At 29.6% G+C, this 18,387-nt stretch overlaps 1 protein-coding gene across 2 annotated transcripts in view; it reads left to right on the forward strand.

The window, feature by feature from the left end:
- Window positions 1–18,387, forward strand: part of LOC724242 (protein neuralized) — a 179,758-nt gene that overhangs the window by 90,918 nt on the left and 70,453 nt on the right. Inside the window, exon 1 of one of the 2 annotated variants that reach the window (XM_001120035.5) lies at window positions 1,988–2,900. The exons of the other annotated variant lie outside the window; for it this stretch is intronic. Coding sequence (XP_001120035.3) covers window positions 2,597–2,900 — 304 coding nt within the window. The 5' untranslated portion in view covers window positions 1,988–2,596. Of the gene's footprint in view, window positions 1–1,987; window positions 2,901–18,387 lie in introns of those variants that run through there. 2 annotated transcript variants of the gene reach the window in all.

Genomic DNA, 18,387 nt, shown 5'->3' on the forward strand with positions numbered 1-18,387 from the left:
AATTTTTTAAATTTATTCGTTATTTGGATTTGATTGTAAATGAAACATTTATTTTTTGGTTTATATTAAATTTATTTAGATTATAAGAAAAGTGATTTTATTGCAGAGTTAGGAAAATTTTGAATGAATTGAAACGAATAATAGGAAAGAAATATTTTTATAAGCAAAAATTTCATTATGATTTTGAAATCATATACTTATATTTTTTTAAATATTTTATTTGATTTTTCTCGTAAAATTTTTAATGATGTCTTATTTATATATTTTTTTTTGTAATCTATTAAAAAAATCTGGTTGCACTAATAGTTTTTATTTTTCGTATCAAAATATTTATTCGATAAAATTTATTTCAAGACTATAATTTTTTTCTATACAATATTTATTTAACTGTATCAAACATTTTCTCGTATAAAAATATAAAAAATTCAATTATGAAAAGAGATTATTTTCATCAAATATTATTTATGTATTATTTGTATTTGGATTCAAGTATAAATAAAATATTTATATTTTGTTTAATTGAAATGCAATATGGAAATATAATATGGAAAAGTGATGATTCTATTTTTACTGAAAATATATATATATACATAGCTTTTTATACATATAATGGCAATAATTATTAAAACTGTTTATTCAAAATGTTATTTTCTTATAGATCGATTAAATATTCATGTCATATTATTTGCATGAGTTAAAATACTACTTCTGTATGTATTAACGATATATATTAATAAAAATTAATGAAAATAAAAAAGTAAATAATAAAATAAGAGTATCCTTAATAGAAAATAAATTTATTAAGAAAAATATCTATTATAAGTATAATCGTTAACATTTTTTTATAGGAAGATAAAATATTTGTAAAAATAAATTCAGGAAATAAAAATTTTATGATGTTTCATATTAGATGGATATTAATTAATAAAAATAATAATTAAAGAATCATTTAGCTACCATGGTATACGTATGAATATATTATTAAGGATAAAAAGTAGATCTAGAAAATAGTAGTTGCTTTGATTCTTTGCCAAGAGCTGTCGATCCTCGCTATAAACTTCAACGATCTAAAAATCAATTACTTTTCGCATCTAATTTTATTAATCTATCTTAATTCACATGAGTATTAAAATAAAAATCAATAAAATTCCTGATTTCCATTTTGATTGTCTTATATAGAAAATATTATTTCAAAAAATTTTATACGAATTTCGTTTTTATTTTCAAACAACTATAAAATTAATTTTTATCTTCGATTATGATTAATGTAATATTCAAAAAACATTTTCTAAAACTTTTATGAAATTAATTTTACATTTACCAAAAAATTACATTTCGTCAAATGAATGAAACGAAATGAAATTTTTTCCATTAAATCCTGTTTCCATTTTCAAATTTCCACTAGATCCACACTTAGTAACAAGAAAAAATATAATCGATTCAAGAAAAGTAATATCATCAAGTATAAAGGATTAATAAGAACCACACATTAATAAAAATCATCAAAGATCACCGAAAAATCCTTTCATCGTTCCATTAAGTTTCCAGAAGGACACTTCCACCAGAAATCTCGCGGCGTACTATTTAACCCGTGGAACGAGTCATCGACTCGAGGAAAAAAATCCATACCGGACCGTGTGTCGGTCCGTCTGAGCCGAAATCCCCGTGTCCGGCTCGAAAATGCTCTTCCTCTCGGTCCGCGCGGGGTAGAAACAGGCAAAGAGAGAGAGAGAGAGAGAGAGAGAAAAAGTAATCGCGTCTAGCAGGATCAATGCTCGTGCAGTCGGCGGCGACCAGTTCGAATTTCCAACCCCGCGCCTCTCTCTCGTATCGGGAGAAGGCAGAGCGAGTCCACCCCGGCTTCCCCGCGTTGGCGCACGGGGTGGCCCGGTGTGTCGTGGCCAGGTAAGGGGCAGCTGTCCACCAGGTGCCACTCTCCCCACTACCGCTGTCGGGACGCGCGTGGTGGGGGCAGCGTGGATCCGATTGGTCGGTGGCTCGCGCGCGGCTCGGCGATACTCTGGCGCTCGGTCGACGAACAGTCAGTCGTCCCTGGCCGTTCGAGGGGCACGCAGGAGTTCGATGGTTACGCGTTGTTGATTACGTTGCTCGGTTTTATCGTGTCACGCGGTTTATCGTTCACCCCTCGACGTTAACAACACATCACAAACCCCTCTTCTATCTCTTCCAATTCGAGCCAATATATAAACATATATATATATATATGTACTGAGTGTGTGTCGAGAGAAAATCACGCTTTTTCTCTCCGTTTCTTCTATTCCTATTATATTCTATACTCGATCCTCCCGATTATATTTTCTTTACGTATTTGTACTCGGTCGGTAGACCGTGTTCCATTTGGACACAGTCTACAGCGCGACTGTATACGTCATCGCAGTGTGCTCTATGTGCAATCAGTGAGAAATCAGCCGGTGCTCAAGTTCGGCCCTCCGCGTCCGTCCACCTCCGTGTCCCGTCCCGTGTTTCGTCGTCTCCTCCTGCCTCCCCCCTCCGCTCCCCCCCTCCGCCCCCTCCCTCCCGCCCCCCGGATCCTCACGGTTGCTCTCGTCACCTCGAGAGCACCACGGCTACATTTATGGGGGCGTCGTGCGCGGTCAAGGGCAGCAAGAGCCACCCCTGTCACTGCTGCAGCCACCTCGCCAGTCCCGGCGCGAGCGTGCAACAGCAGCAGCAGCAGCAGCATCACCACCACCGCCATCACCACCATCATCACGAGACGCACCACGCGCACCACCAGCACCATCATCACCACCACTCCGCCGGGAAGCAACCCTCCGCCGAGCTGCAGCCGCAGAACAACAACGGGGATTGCAACATACTGGCACCGCTGCGCAGCAAGATGAAGGTGTTGAAGAAATTGAAGCGCAAGATGGGCCTAGGTGAGCCACACCCCCCCACTTTTCTCTTCCGTTGTTTTTTTTCTTCTTCTTTTTCTCGTTTCTCTTTTTTTTTTTTTTTTTTTCCCCCACCGTTCTCCACCCGGTTTTCTCTGCCCGTACTCAACCCGATTTAACACGCGGACACTTTTCGCGAGTGTGCGGTTGCTAGGCGCGCTATACAGGCATGTCGCTCTGCGTGACTTTTTTAAATTTCGAGGAGTTACTTCGATTGCTTCTCGCACGATTTTTCAGCAATGTTGGATTTGTTAAAGGGATTGAATAGAGATAAATTTTTAATTTTTTTTTTTAACTTTATGTAGATATTATTTAAGAATAGATATATGTTATAATTGTGATTGAACTTGAATTTTGTTATCTTGGTATTGTAAGATTTTTACACCCAATTGAGTATCAATTATTTGATATGTTATTGACATTCCAAAGTTACAATTTTGAACTTTGCATAGACGTAATAGGATTAATTTATAATGATTTAAATGTTATGTGCTTGAATTGTGATTTATCGCTTTTTTGAATTGAAATGATTAAAAATCTACATGATTCGTTCTATATGTTATATAATTTTGAAAAGTATTTATCTACTTTAAAGTACTTTTCTCTCTATAAAATGAAATTTTTCAAATATTTTTCTTTTTTCTTCTCAATATTTCTATATTAAAAATGAAGCATAGTTGCATGACTCGTTCATACAATAAACCAATGAATCCAATCGCACATCTCTCAAAGATTTTATTTCAATTTTGCGATTATATAACTCTTTTAATAAAATTAATTTTAACTTAGTTTAATTTCATCTTTTAGACGGCTTGAAAATAAAATGTTATATAGAAATATCATAAATAATCGATTCATTTTCTTCTCATTTAATCAAATATAACGTGAAAAATAAACTTTAATTAATCTTTTTGTGTAAAAATAACTTTTACTACTAATGATGTCTAGAATTGTGATGAGTGAAAAATAAATTACAACAAAGCTTTTATATAAAAGTTTGTATAAGTTTTTATTTTTTTAATGTTTAAGATTATAAAGAATGAAAAAAACCTTAATCAACATTTTCATACAGAAATAATTCTTATTATTGTGATTGATTTAAAGTAATTATTGTAATTAATATTTTATTTAATTCTTCTTTTGTGTATAAGTTATTATAGTGATTTTCTGATTTTCTTAAAGATTAATAATATTAATATTAATTATATTATTACATTTTTTTGGAAATTCAATGTCTTTCTTATGTAAACTTTATAGAAAATTCATTTCTGTGTTTTAACATTTTCTTCTTTGAGATACAACAATTACACTTCTTCCTCTTATGTTTTATATTATAGAGAAATTTTACTTTTTTCTTTAAAGGTAGATTCCAATAATATTGGTACAAATAGTTCTTTTATTGTGAATCTCAATTTTGCTACGATTCTTGGCTCGTTTCCGAACCTATTGTGTTCTCGTCTTTTCTTACGTTTTCTAGCTTTGAAACAAATCCAAATTCCACGAGATTCCTTTCAAATTGAAGAAACTTTCCTGAAGAAACAGAAGAGAGAGAAGTTTAAAAAATGTTGTATCCTAGTGAATATTTTCTATATCTTTTTTTTTTTTTTTCCTTTAACTAACATTTAAACTTCCAAGTTTGGAAAATCTTCTCCAAACTTGAAGAATATTCACATCAATTCACAAATTCCATTTGGTCTGTAAATTTCCATTAGATTTAGTTATTTATATCAATAATTCAAAAATTTCAAATTTTAATTGGAATTTAGTAATCTTTTTAAAATACTAGTTGTATAGAAAGATGGAAATATAAAATAAAAGATTTGGATTTTTTATAATTGTATAAAGATTTATAAATTTTATTAAATGTTATAATTATAACAATTTTTTTTATTTAAAACAACTTGATCTATCAGTTTAAAATTAAGTTTAAAATTAACTTATAAACTTATTGTAACACCATAAGAAATAAGAAACAATTCTAGGATTTCTATTTCAATAAAAATAGAAATATAGTTTATTCAATAATACTTGTATTCTTGTCATTTATACGTAAAGATAGAAACCATTTATAAAAAAAAATATTAAATATAGTAAGATATATCAATAGTGTTAATTTTGTGAGAGTTGTATAAATCATTAATATAATTTATACATACAAATTTTCACACACAATAATTATTAACAATTAATGCGATATTAATCGGCCATATTGTTATAAATTTTTTCATCTTTCATCTTTAATTTAGAACGTTATAAAGTAACATTTATAGAAATTTTATTTTACTTTTTTTCTTAAAATTATTTTTAGTATTTTTACGAAAATAAATGCAAATATAAATGAAATGTATTAAAAAATTACAATTGTAAATCATAAAAAAATGTACATTATTAATTTATTAATATTGAAATGTACAAATAAATTCTACGTTAATGATTTTACAGAAAACAGTATATAAACATTATTATCAAAATGCAATGATAGTCTCGCAATCTCTAAAAAATATGAATAAATCTCGTAATAAAGATCAAGTAAAAAATTTACAATATTATTTTAAATTGACTTTCGAATCACTTGTGCGAAGGATTTTTCTCGATGCATGTCATTACGTATATTAAACTATCGCTATGAAAATATTGATCAATTACATTTATCGACATCATTCATAATTATATCAATATTTCAATAGCATCATAATTAAAATAGATGATAATAAAAAAAAGCAAATCAAATTTTAGAAATAAATATCTCTATTTCTAATAAGATACCCACATTCAAATACATATATACATACAACTGTAGATCATATAGATTAACACCTGATCAAATATATAATTTACATAATTTCTTAAAAAAAAAAAAAAATCACAAATCAAGTTTGGAAAATAAAAATCCACGAGGATTAAATATATCTCTGTCCCTAATAAAACACCTTGTACATTCAAATTACTATATACATACACATACATACAGATAACTATATCAATATATCCGATTAACTACCTCATAATTTCCATAATTTTTTATCAAAGAAAAAATCAACGAGGATTGAACACTTTGTACATTCAGATTATCATACGTACATACAGATAATTATGTATCAATATCATATCATACATTGTAATTTACATAATTTCACGCTTAAAAAAAAAAAAAGGAAAAAAATCACAAATCAAGTTAGGAAAATAAAAATTCACGGGGATTAAATATATCTCTGTCCCTAATAAAACACCTTGTACATTCAAATTACTATATACATACACATACATACAGATAACTATATCAATATATCCGATTAACTATCTCATAATTTCCATAATTTTTTATCAAAAAAAATCAACGAGTATTGAACACTTTGTACATTCAGATTATCATACAGATAATTATGTATCAATATCAGCTACATCATAATTTATATAATTTCACGCTTAAAAAAAAAAAAAAAAAAGAAAAGAATCAAGTTTGGAAAATAAAAGTTCAAGATGGTGGATCGAACGTAGCTCTATCCCTAACAGAGGACTCGTGTATTCGGATTACCTTCATCTCCCACCGCACGTCTCGTAAACTTCTCCAAACGTAGAGAAAATCCCCTGTTTTGAAGCTCGGTTGAAAGACGTCTAGCTAGATGTTCGCTCGTTACACCGAGTGAAAATACCTAGCTCGGCTCGTACTTACATCACCCCGGCCTGTAAGCAACGTTGACATAACTCGCGCACCGTAGTCGGCTCGTGAAATTAAGCTGGTGGTAATTTCCTTATGGAACCGGTCCTGGCTCGTTCGCCTGGACAAGGGGTGGCCAGCCGCTTTTGTCGCATGAAACAGAAGCACTCCGGTGTTGTAACAGTGCCTATACCGCGGCTCTCACGCATCTAAAGTGGCATACACAATCGGTAGAAATACCGTGTTCCGACGGTCGAGGAAATTTTAGCGGATGGCCAGTATCGACAATTTTCATTTCGACGCAATTTTCTTTGTTGTGCTTGATTGGGTTGTAGACAAGTTTGTCTTATCGATTGAACGTGTTCGAGATTTTTATCTCTAAGAATATAATTCTAGTGTAAATATGTAAAATAATATTAAATTGAAGTATTGTTAGATGATATTGACTGGTTTATTTATTATAAGGATCTGTTGATAATTTAGGATTTGATTAAAGTAATATATATATTTTAATGTTGATAACTGTTTATTTTATATAATTTTAATATTATGCTATGCAACTGCAAGATGAGATATCAAGTTCTTAAATCAATTTTCTAATTTTATTTTACACCTGTCAATTTTAAGTATAATATGGTTTAATACTATTTTTATAATCGTTGATTGAAATATTTATATATGGAGATAGAATACCAGATCTACATTTGTTAATTAGTAATTTTTATTAAATCAATCAATTAATTTTCTTCGTTATCTTGATTTAATTTCATATTGTCAGATATATAATAATTATATTTTCATTTAACACTATTTTATGTAAAGTAAATATATATTTCAACAGATTTTATATCTATATTTAGAAATCTAATATTGAGATCATTGAGTATTTTTAGTTGTCGTTTAACGGATATGATTTCATGTATGTATATTCAATATGTTTCTCTAGATGATTCAATGCACACTCGAGTATTTTCTCAATTCATGAAATTGAAATCACAACACCTGACTTTTTTCTTGGTAATAACTAGACTGTAAATATTTATGCAAATTCTTATAAATTGAAATAATGCAATCTAAACAAAAATTCGTTTCACCTGTTAAGTATATTTCACTTTAATTATTATTACACTGCGAGTGTTTATACATTTATATTAAAAATGTAAATTCGCAAAAGAAAAATATGCAAAAGAAAAATATTCGGAATACAATACGTAATATTTGAAGAACGCAAAGCAAATTCATTTAAAATTTATTTTTGTAAAAATTTGGTTTCACATTAGCGGCCATGTTATTATGTACATTCTTTCTTAGATTTGTACGCTATTAAATTTTTCACGTGTTGAATTTATAAAAATTTGCAGTCTAATAATCTTTTCGTGGAGTGACCCAATTTGGAGCTCGTAATAACGACTTCGTTAACTGTCGGAACTTCTTCAAAGAAACACGTGATAATCTCGAGATAAAAATGTAACTTTCCGCTTGGCATAAATTACAATCCTCGGTGTAAGCTTAATGTTCTCGTTATACTTTACTAACGTTTTGCACCACTTTTTACGACGTTTGATCTTCTTGCGTATATGAGATCTTTGCCTCCAGTTTCTCGTGCTTCGTGGAAGAAAAGAAAAAAAGAAGGAAAAAAGTTGTGAACAAGAAATTATCGTAATTTAATTATTTTTCTCCAATTTCATCTTTATTCCAATAAAGATTTTTAATATTCTGATGAAAACTTTACCGCAAAATTATTGAAATTTATTCATAAAAAATAAAAAATTGTAAATATATTAACAAGAATTCCTTCGTTTTCCAATCTTAAGAAATTCTTTATGATATAATTTAATCGTGAAAATTTTTTAAATAAAATTCAAAATTTAAACAGCTCTATTAATTTAAGAAAGTAAAATTTACCTTTTTTTATTGAATGTCAAAAGAACTTTTATATTTTCTCTATCTTTAATTCATTATCTAAATGTATAATGTAATTTCTAAATCTTTTTTTTTATACAGAAAAAAAAAATGTCTAATTTGAAAATTTAAAAACTCATTTAAAGTTTGACCATGAATAATGAACAAGAGAATTTTTCGAATAAAAAATTCCTCTGATTGGAAACTATCGATACTTTTATATTTCACATATAAAAATAAGCAAAAAATGTAGAATTGATTTTGTATAAAAATTTTCGAAAAATTTATTATCAATTATATAACTATTGTATAAAATTTCTATTCTACTCATTTTCACATATCAATAATTCATTCATATTCGATCGAAAAATTAAAAAAAATTAACTTAATTTTCATTTAAAAAATTTATTCTATTCTTTCCTCCTTATTTTTTTTCATAAAAACTCTATATGCAAGAAATAATTTATCGAGTGAAAATTTAATATGCTCACTCTAATTTCTTCAAGCGACCAGTGAATAATTTTACTCGGCCCTTAACGATGATGCCCTGTGGAAGGTCGTTAGAACGATCTCGAGGAACTTTTCTACAGGATCGTTAGTGAACCCGCCGCTTCCTTTATTTTTAATCGCTGTTTTCCCACGTAGCGTCGAAGTGAAAGGTTTCTCTGAGATAAAATAAAAAGGCCGTAGTGACGCAGATAACTAGCTGCGAACTACGCGTTTACTTATGTTAGCTTAATCCTGCCACGATCCTTTTAGGCCGCTCTACACCCAAAACACGCGTTTCTTTTATCAAATTGAACAATCTTTCGAGTTTCAGAAGAATGAGAGGAAAAAGCCATGAACTGTTATTATTTATTATTCATAGGTTGTTGGTGTACTCTATTGTAGAAGATAAATGAAAGTTTGAGAGACGTCTATTGAAATCTTTTAAATTGTTTATTAAATGAACAGAAGTTTAAGTTTGCATCAAACGAAATAGAAGCATTTATTTATTTAACTGCTTGTAATTAATGCTCCGTTAATTAAATGATATTTATAATTCAATAAATAAATCTTGACAGATTTCTTTCTATATTAATTTTTGTGCTTGTTTTGGCCTTTAGAATCCACGCCCTGAAGGTGTCTTGAATACATCCTATGTAAATATTACATTTGTTATATACATTACATAATCAAACTATGCATTTTATATCTATGTAAAACTTGAAGTAATCTTTTATATTTTATATCTTATTATATAAAAAATAATAAGAATTTTTACATGTATATATATATACTGGGAACATTTTAATTTTATAAAGAAATAAAAATGAAATTTTTGAATGATATATTATTAGTAATATAAGTATATATATATATTTTACTAATAATATATCATTCAAAAATTTTACTAATAATGTTATACTAATTTTACTAATATATATATATATATATATATTATTGTTCTTCTAAGAATATAAAAATTAATCTATTAAAAATATAAAATTAGAAATAAAAGTTCAATGGTATGTAAAACTTGAGATAATCTTATATATTTTATATCTTATTATATAAAAAATAGTAAGAATTTTTACATGTATATATGTATACTTTACACATTTTAATTTAAAGAAATAAAAATGAAATGATGCTATTGTTCTTCTAAGAATATAAAAATTAATCTATTAAAAATATAAAATTAAAAGTAAAAGTTCAATGGTACTTTATTCAATTTTGTCTTATATTCATGCACATGTGTATCATATATTTTAATCTTAAAGTAAAAATAATAAAAAAAAAAAAAGAAAAAGAGGAAGAAAAAGAAATTTCAAAAAATTATTTTTACTTTGCTAATTAAATATCTCTACTGTTAAAAAGCATAAATATTTTGTTTCATCCATTACTGTTAATCTAATTAAACTAAATACGCATTTAGTTTACACGCTCAACATAATTATTTATCCATTTTTATCTAAACGCATAGAAACGAAAAATCCAACACAATCCCGTCAATAGCATCAATCACGATTACGCGCAACGCATGCGTCACCGGTTTGTCTCCAAGCTCGATATCCTAGTTGCAACTGTGTCCGTCTCGTCTGTCCTTTTTATACAATAAACATGGAAAATTGAACTCGGTCGAACAGATAGCTTTAAACCGAGTGTTGCATGCACATTTTCTATTCCCGTTCCTCCACTTTCCCTTCCCTAATTTCGAGTTCAGCTCAGGGACACGTCGCCATCTCTCGCATTCATTATCGAAAGGGGGAGGAACAGAGGGATGCCGTGGAGGATGGTTGAATAGAAGTGAATCGAGTATTCTTAGCAAGTTGCACGATCCACTTTCGCATCTCGAGGACGTTAAAGATTGTCGGCTATTCCCGGAAAATCCGATAACCTATATGCTAGCTAACTGGAAATGCTTTGCTAATGAGACGAAGGATGAATGTTTTATAAATATGCTTCTCTTTGGCGCCTTTTTATCAATTTTTTTTCACCCCGAGGGGGTGAATCGATGGATGTTGGATTTTCGAAAAATAACGATTTTCTTTTTCGTGTAATAAATCGTTTCTCTCAGAGATTTTTATGCAAATTTTCGTATTATACGTATTTTATGATAAATGTTTTATTTGTATGATAATTGAATGAAACTTTTTCTGTAATATCGAAAGTTGACAGATTTTTTGAATAGTTTGAGGATAAAAGGAGCAAAAGATACTTTTTTTTTCTCAATATATATAATAATAATAATATAAAAATAAAATTATTAATATTTTGTAAATACAACTTGTTTTAATTGCAGAAAATATCCGCAGAAAATTTATCAAAAATCAATACATTGGTATCATTAATATAAAATTATAATCACAACACTAATTTTCATAATAATCATTATTATTATTAATATAATTTTTCAATTTTTCAACATAAAAGAAAATATGCTCTTTTATTAAATTGATAATAATAATTCGGAATTTACATTCTATATCTCGTGAAAGATATAATAATAATAAAAATTAAAAATTTTTTCAAACTATCCTTTTGAAACTCTGCGACAAATATTCATAAAATATTTTCTTTTTAATAAGAAAAATGCACTAGGAAGAAATATATTTATCACCTATATATCATACAACTACGATCCAATTTGAAAGAATATATTATATATAACACTTCAATACGATACACATACATATTTACACTCCTCCCATCGAAGATTTCAAAAAATGTCTTCCTCGAACTTCCTTTCAAAATTCCTTTCGACCGAGCATCTGCAAGGATACACGATTTAATGCCTTCTTTCTTCCCCTCTCCCCTCCCAGGGCACACACTCCATACAGCACAAGTTGCTCAGCAACCCCAATATTAATATTCCATTACGATGGTTCTTGTTCCGTTGGATCAGAAGGCAGAGCCGCCTATGCAGAATGGAAAGTAGGTCGTGGAAAGAGAAGTCCTCCGGCTGGAGTCGTCATTTCCTCCGTTATTTTCGCGCACGGAACAGGCCGTTCATCCCCTCGTTTCCGCCGTTTTCCAACGAACAACGGGCCAGATATCGCGCTTATCCGCCACCAGGGGGGAAGGGGAGGGGGATGGATTTGTATCGTCGCGGTTGTTGTTGACCGACTTTCTCCTCAATGGGTGATTTGCCGGTCCGATGAGAGGCGAAACCAAAGGGATTCGGGGATGGAAACCCTCGTTTCGACCTCGTTCCAACGTTTAATTCGAAAAGGTATCGATTGGCGATACTTGTTCCGAGTGATATTCGAGTGTATTTTAATTTTTTTCAATCTTGGACAAGATTTTATTAATGATAAATTTAAAATAGTAATGAAAATAAAATAGTAATATTTTAATTGGTTAGATCGAGACGAGAGAAATGTTTTTTGAAATAAATTTATTTATTTTTTTTTTTTTTGAAGAAAGAATGAAATTTATGCTTGGTCGCCGATTGTTTGTGTAATATTTAATTATGCAAATTAATATTCTTCAAAATTTTTGAAAACTTCTTAAAAATTTTTTAATTAATTTTTTTTCCTTGTTTAAAATTCATGTAACGTGTGTAATAATTTAAAACAATTAATGCATCGGATTTTCAAAAATTTTAACATATATCTTATAAGTATATTTCTTTCAAGGAATACATTTTTTTCAAATCAAATCCAATCTCAATTATAGAAATTTTCGAATAAATTTACATTTCATATTCAAAATTTCATTTTTTCCAATTAATTGCAAACACTTTTGTGAAATTAAATAATCCCTCAGTAGTAAAAATTTTCAATCTTGAAAATTCTTTCAATTAATAAATCTCCAAATTTATCTGTCAAATTTCCACAATATACAACATTTAAAGCTATTTCAAAAAGATCATATTGTTGAATAATGAGAAAAATTCAATAATTAAAAGTTTTTACTTATAATAGACACATATAAAAAACATTTCATCAAAATAACCATCTCTTGTGAATCAATTAATAAATAACGAGTCAATTCGTTACTTGATTATTATAATTGATTTTATAATTGACAATACTAATACGTATCTTACCTATATCTTTCAATTTTTCTAAATTCTAATTTTACCTATCATCTTCATTCAGAACCTCAAATCATTCAAAATTTTGAAGATCCGCCGTATCTCGATTAGAAACCGTCCCATTCTCATCTTCTATATTTCCAAGCCTCCCGATTAAACACTCTTTCTTCCCAACAAACATCTCAGTATCAAACAAAAATCCTCAAAGGGCCATCCCTGGACCGAAAGGAAACATCATCCTCGTCCCAACCTTACTTCCTCCTCGTCAAACCGCCTCGTCGACCACCATCTCTCCTCCCCTTTTGCCCTGTCCTGCGTTCGTATCGTCTCGTTCGTTCCTCGTTGACCGACTTTTCCCTCAATGGATGATTTGCCGAGCGGGGATGACAGAGAGACAGAGGCATCCCTCGAGAAAAACAAAGAGGAAGCGAGAGGGGACCACGTTCATTCCCTTTTTTTTCACTCGTCACCCTTCAACGGTTTCCCGTGCACCCCGTTCTCATCAAATATCCGTTGTTCCACGCGACGAGCCTTTTTTCTAAGAACGCTCTCTCTCCTCCATTGTCGGCGACAGCTTTCGCCAAGCTTACGCCAAGTGGAAGCTCCTCCATATCCGCGCTCTCCCTCTCCCTCCCTCCTCCTCCCGGCCAACTTTTGTCTTCTAACCAACCCAGACACGCGCACTCTCCTCTCTCTCCTTCCCCCCTTTAGAGCGTTGCTGCCACCGAATCTCTCACGAATTTCAGATGCAACAATGCGCGATGGCGGACAAAAGCTTCGTCGCGTCGAGTCTGGATCGCGGCCGATTATTCGAAAAATCTCTCCCTCTTCTCTCTTCCTTGACTCGAGTCACACTTTTCCTTTTTTTTTTTTTTAATTTTGTGTAATTTTCGTTTTTCGAGTTTTCTGGGTCGGTAAAGAAGGGATCGCGAAAGGGTTGTTGGGGAGGATGTTTGGGTAATTGGGGTGGGATTCGTTTTTTGGGTCATTGTTAGTGAGAATCGTCTGGAGGGCAGGGTTTATGAGATTGCTTGAGAATCTGGAGGACTTGAGGTTTGTAATAAACACATGTAGGGGTTGTAGAGAATTTATGAGTTTGGAAATTTTTGAGTTTTCGATGTTGATTCAATAAAAAGTAGAAAATATTTGGAACGGTTTCTATTAATATTAATATTGTGATTTTAATATTGTGTTTTTCTTTCGATTTGAAAATTTTATTCAGTGAAAGATATTTCTAATTGCAGAGGATTTGTAATTTTCAAATTTTGATTTTCAATACGAATTAATTTAGTAAAATGTAATAATAAGTAGATGAGGTTTTATTAAAATGCTATCGTGAAAAATTTATAATTTTTAAGTTTTGGTTTTAAATATGAATTAGTTTAATAAGAAAATAAGAATTAAAACTTGGTGTAGAATGAAATTAATATATCTTTCTTCACATCTAAAGTAATGTTTGTTTGAGAAATAAAAAAGAGATATGTGACAATAAAACTTTATTGCATTACTGAATGAAACATAACGAAAGAAATACTGTGTTATTCGAAGAACTGAAACGTAAAACTGTTCATGATTTATTATCCAAGAATAGAAAAGTATCACGAAATTACGTCGTAGGTTACACAATGAAGCCTTTCTTATACTTCATCACACCACATTCGCATTCCATTCTAATCAATTGATTAAGATCTAGAACCTCGATTCTTCATCCCCAAATTAAGATTTCTCAATTTCTATTAAATAAAAAAACAGTCTGACTCATACTAAATTTTTATATTCAAGTTTTATAAAATGAAATAGAATAGAGACTTTTTATTATTATTAAATAATTTAGAAAATGAATATATAGAATATATTTATTTGCAAATTACAATTGACTCGATAGTTAGCAGATTGTTAATAAAAGAAACGAAAAAAACATAAATTATAATTTTTTTTAAATAACTAAAATTTTCTATTATCTAATAAATTATATATATTTTATAGTTATTATATACTATATTTTCTTCTAAGAAAAAAATGTTGAATCATTGGATTTGGATAAAATTTACAAATTTGGTTTTATCGTTGAAAAAATGAAACTCGAGATGAAAAATCTTAAAATTTAACGATCCTTCTGTTTACGATCGGGTCCCATGTTTTCGTCCTAGTTTTAGTTTCATATATTTTTTTTTCTTTTTTCTCGTTTAGTTTCTCGCCCTCATTTGTCGAATTTTCCTTAATAGAAGAGAGGTTGAAGAGACCAACGCGACACTTTGTGGGAGGTCTTTGAACCATGCTCTCTTAAACATTTTCCATCGAACGAACGGTACACGTGCACTTCATAAAACATTACTCTTGTTTTTTGGTCGTGTAAAAAAATTCTATTTTATGTTCTATTCTTTCACCAAGTAAGATTGAATTTTTTATTTTTCTTTCTTGAGAAAATCCTTTCGAAGAATCCACTTTCAAAAAATAGATTTGTCTTTTTAGATAATTAAGAAAATTTTGTCAAATTTTTTGATAGAAAAATATATAAACTTGTTTTACAAGTAGTGCAAATGATTGTTAAAATTAAAATTATTACTTTTCTTTTTTGGAAAGATTTTATACTTTCAGTTTTATTTATGAACTTTTTATTTCTTTAACAATAGAAAAATATATGATGAAATATAAAAGTAATTGTAAAATTTTTGTAACAAATTTTTATAAATTGTTCTACAAACGCTATATTACTAATCACATTCGTTTTAAAATTATGTGTATTACATTATGAATTACAATTAGAATTATATACTTTTGGATCTTAACGATTTTAATTCAAATTCCTCGTTATTTGCTTTATTTTGATGAATGTTCTTTACTAACAAACATATCAACTTTTCCTTTATTAAGACCTTTATTAATTCTCATAGACACACCTATAAAGTAAAGAACCAGTTATTTTATCCCAATAAAAATTTCTAACGAATATTCTTGCAAATCTGAAATCTTTAATTTATCAATATAAACAATATCACAAAACAATATTCCTCTATCCTTTTCTAAGATTATAATTCTGTCTTCGTCTCAAAAAAATCTCTCAAAAATTTACAAAGAATCCTCTTATCTCCTCCTCTCTCGAATCTCGAACAATCAAACCAAGAGATTAATAATCAAAAATTCCAAAAAAGATGTGTATCAAAACTTGGCTGGCGATTTGAACGCCGGTGCAGACGGTGTGTCTTCGTTCGAAAAGCATAGGCAGATAGCCTGCGATGATCGTCTCACGGAATTCGCGTTCGGCCCGATCATTCTTCTAGAGTAGCAGCTGTTCTCGGTCAACCCTCTGGTACGTTTATCTCCCTCGCCACCCCTCTTCTCGTTGCTCGAGGGTGAAAGAAAAGGACGGGAGGAGTGTACACGGTTCCTCTTTACGAACAGCTGACGAGCCTTTAAATTTTCGAACAGCTCTGCCCTTTTACCTGAGCTCACGTTGCATCATGGCTTCCTCTCTCTCTCTCTCTCTCTCTCTCTCTCTCTCTCTCTCTCTCTCTCTCTCTGTCTCTGTCTCTCTCTCTTTCGGATCTCGAATCTCGAAAGGCGCGGTCGTTATCCGGACAATAAACCCGTGGAACGAGCTTACTTTCGATCAAGCTTCGATCTGTTTGAATAGAGGATGAGTTTCGATTTGGCAATGCGTTGCGGGAAATTTTCGTTCGTTGGATGGAAATAAAGAGAATGGAAAATGGAACGAAAGGTGGACTCGAGAAATTGGCAACACTTTGTTCGATGTAGGATACATGATACATTTTCGTTGTTTCGTGGAAAATTGTGCACTTGAAATTTAGTTTATAATTATATATATATTATGTATGTTATACTATCATATAGATACATATTTATTTTTTATTATTCCTTTATATTTATGTATATGTGTTTTTATTTATTGTTATATATTGTTGATAGACACATTTATTCATGTGTGTAATTTTGTATTATATTTTTTTATTAGAATCTTATTCCTTATTCTTTAATATATGGTTACTTTTTACACAATTCATAGTTTTAATATTTTTTTTTTTTAATTAAAAATTAAAATAAAATAATTTTTCTTTTACTTGTTTATAAATTTCTATGTATAAGTTTTATGATTGATTTTTTTTTACAAATTGTGTATTTAATATATATTCAATTTACAATTGTTACACCTTTGTTATCACTTTCTGTTAATAAATTTGATAAAATTATGAAAAGATATAAAATAAAAAAAGGAATAATTATAAGAAATTTTATTCCACGTATTATACTTCACAAGATATTCATTTCGTAGCTTTTATGAGTTATCGCTGTTCTTACCTCTTCACTTCATTACTTCAAACTCACTCGACGAAAGCAACTTTACGAAGGCCATTCTCGGCGAACGCAACAAACTTCAACTTCTCTTCCCACATAATGGCCACTGTAAGATCCCTTTCCATGAACCTTCTAAACTGCGCCAACGAAACGACGACAATCTCTTTTAAAAACCGCCATTTTCTTATTCAATGATATTCAAACACAATTAAATTCAATCAACTATGATTTATATTTTGAGCAATGAAATTTTTATATTTTTTTTTTTTTTTACGATATTATTCTTTATCTCAAAATCCAATATTGGAATTAGAGAAAAATTATATTTGAATTTTCGAAAATCTAATTAGCGAGGTAAAACGATATAAAATATTTGTGTGTTATCAAGTATTATTTATGGTACTTTTTATTCAAATTTTTTGCTGATAAAAATGTGATGCACGAAATGATAATCTGATGGAGAAATGTATTAGTAATGAAATTTTTTAATAGATTTTATGTTAATCGAATTGAATACATATATACAGATTAAAATATTATAACTATTTTATATTATTTTATTATTTTAAATGGATTGATTAAATTTTTGATTAAAATTTTTCTCCTAATTTTAGTCTATCCTATCTTAATTCATAATTTTAAATTAACATTTAAAACTTTCTTTTTTTTTCAAATTCTCAAATTTAATTATTTATTAACATCTTTCGTTTCATTATTTAATAAATTTCTAATCTAACTTTCAAAAGTTTCCTTCCACTGTTTTATATATTAACAAAAATTCAAAATTACATCTCTATAAATTCATTATTCAAATTTAATAAATTTAAAAAAAATAATAAACATGCAAATTATAATTAGATACAATTAAAAAAGTTCAAAAGTCCGAAGTCTCACCCAAACAGATCCAATCATTTATTACAAAAAAATTCCTTTCAAAATTATTTGAATATCCGATCTCAAGTCGAACGAAAGAAAAATCACGAATGACGCAAATCAAATTTCCAAGAGTACAAAGGTTCATTTTTAAAGGTTCGACGAAAGTCGAATTGAGTCTGAAGCGAGAGTTCCCGGTATAC

The sequence above is a fragment of the Apis mellifera genome, linkage group LG12 (genome assembly GCF_003254395.2).
Source record: "Apis mellifera strain DH4 linkage group LG12, Amel_HAv3.1, whole genome shotgun sequence".
In the NCBI taxonomy this organism is placed as follows: domain Eukaryota; kingdom Metazoa; phylum Arthropoda; class Insecta; order Hymenoptera; family Apidae; genus Apis; species Apis mellifera.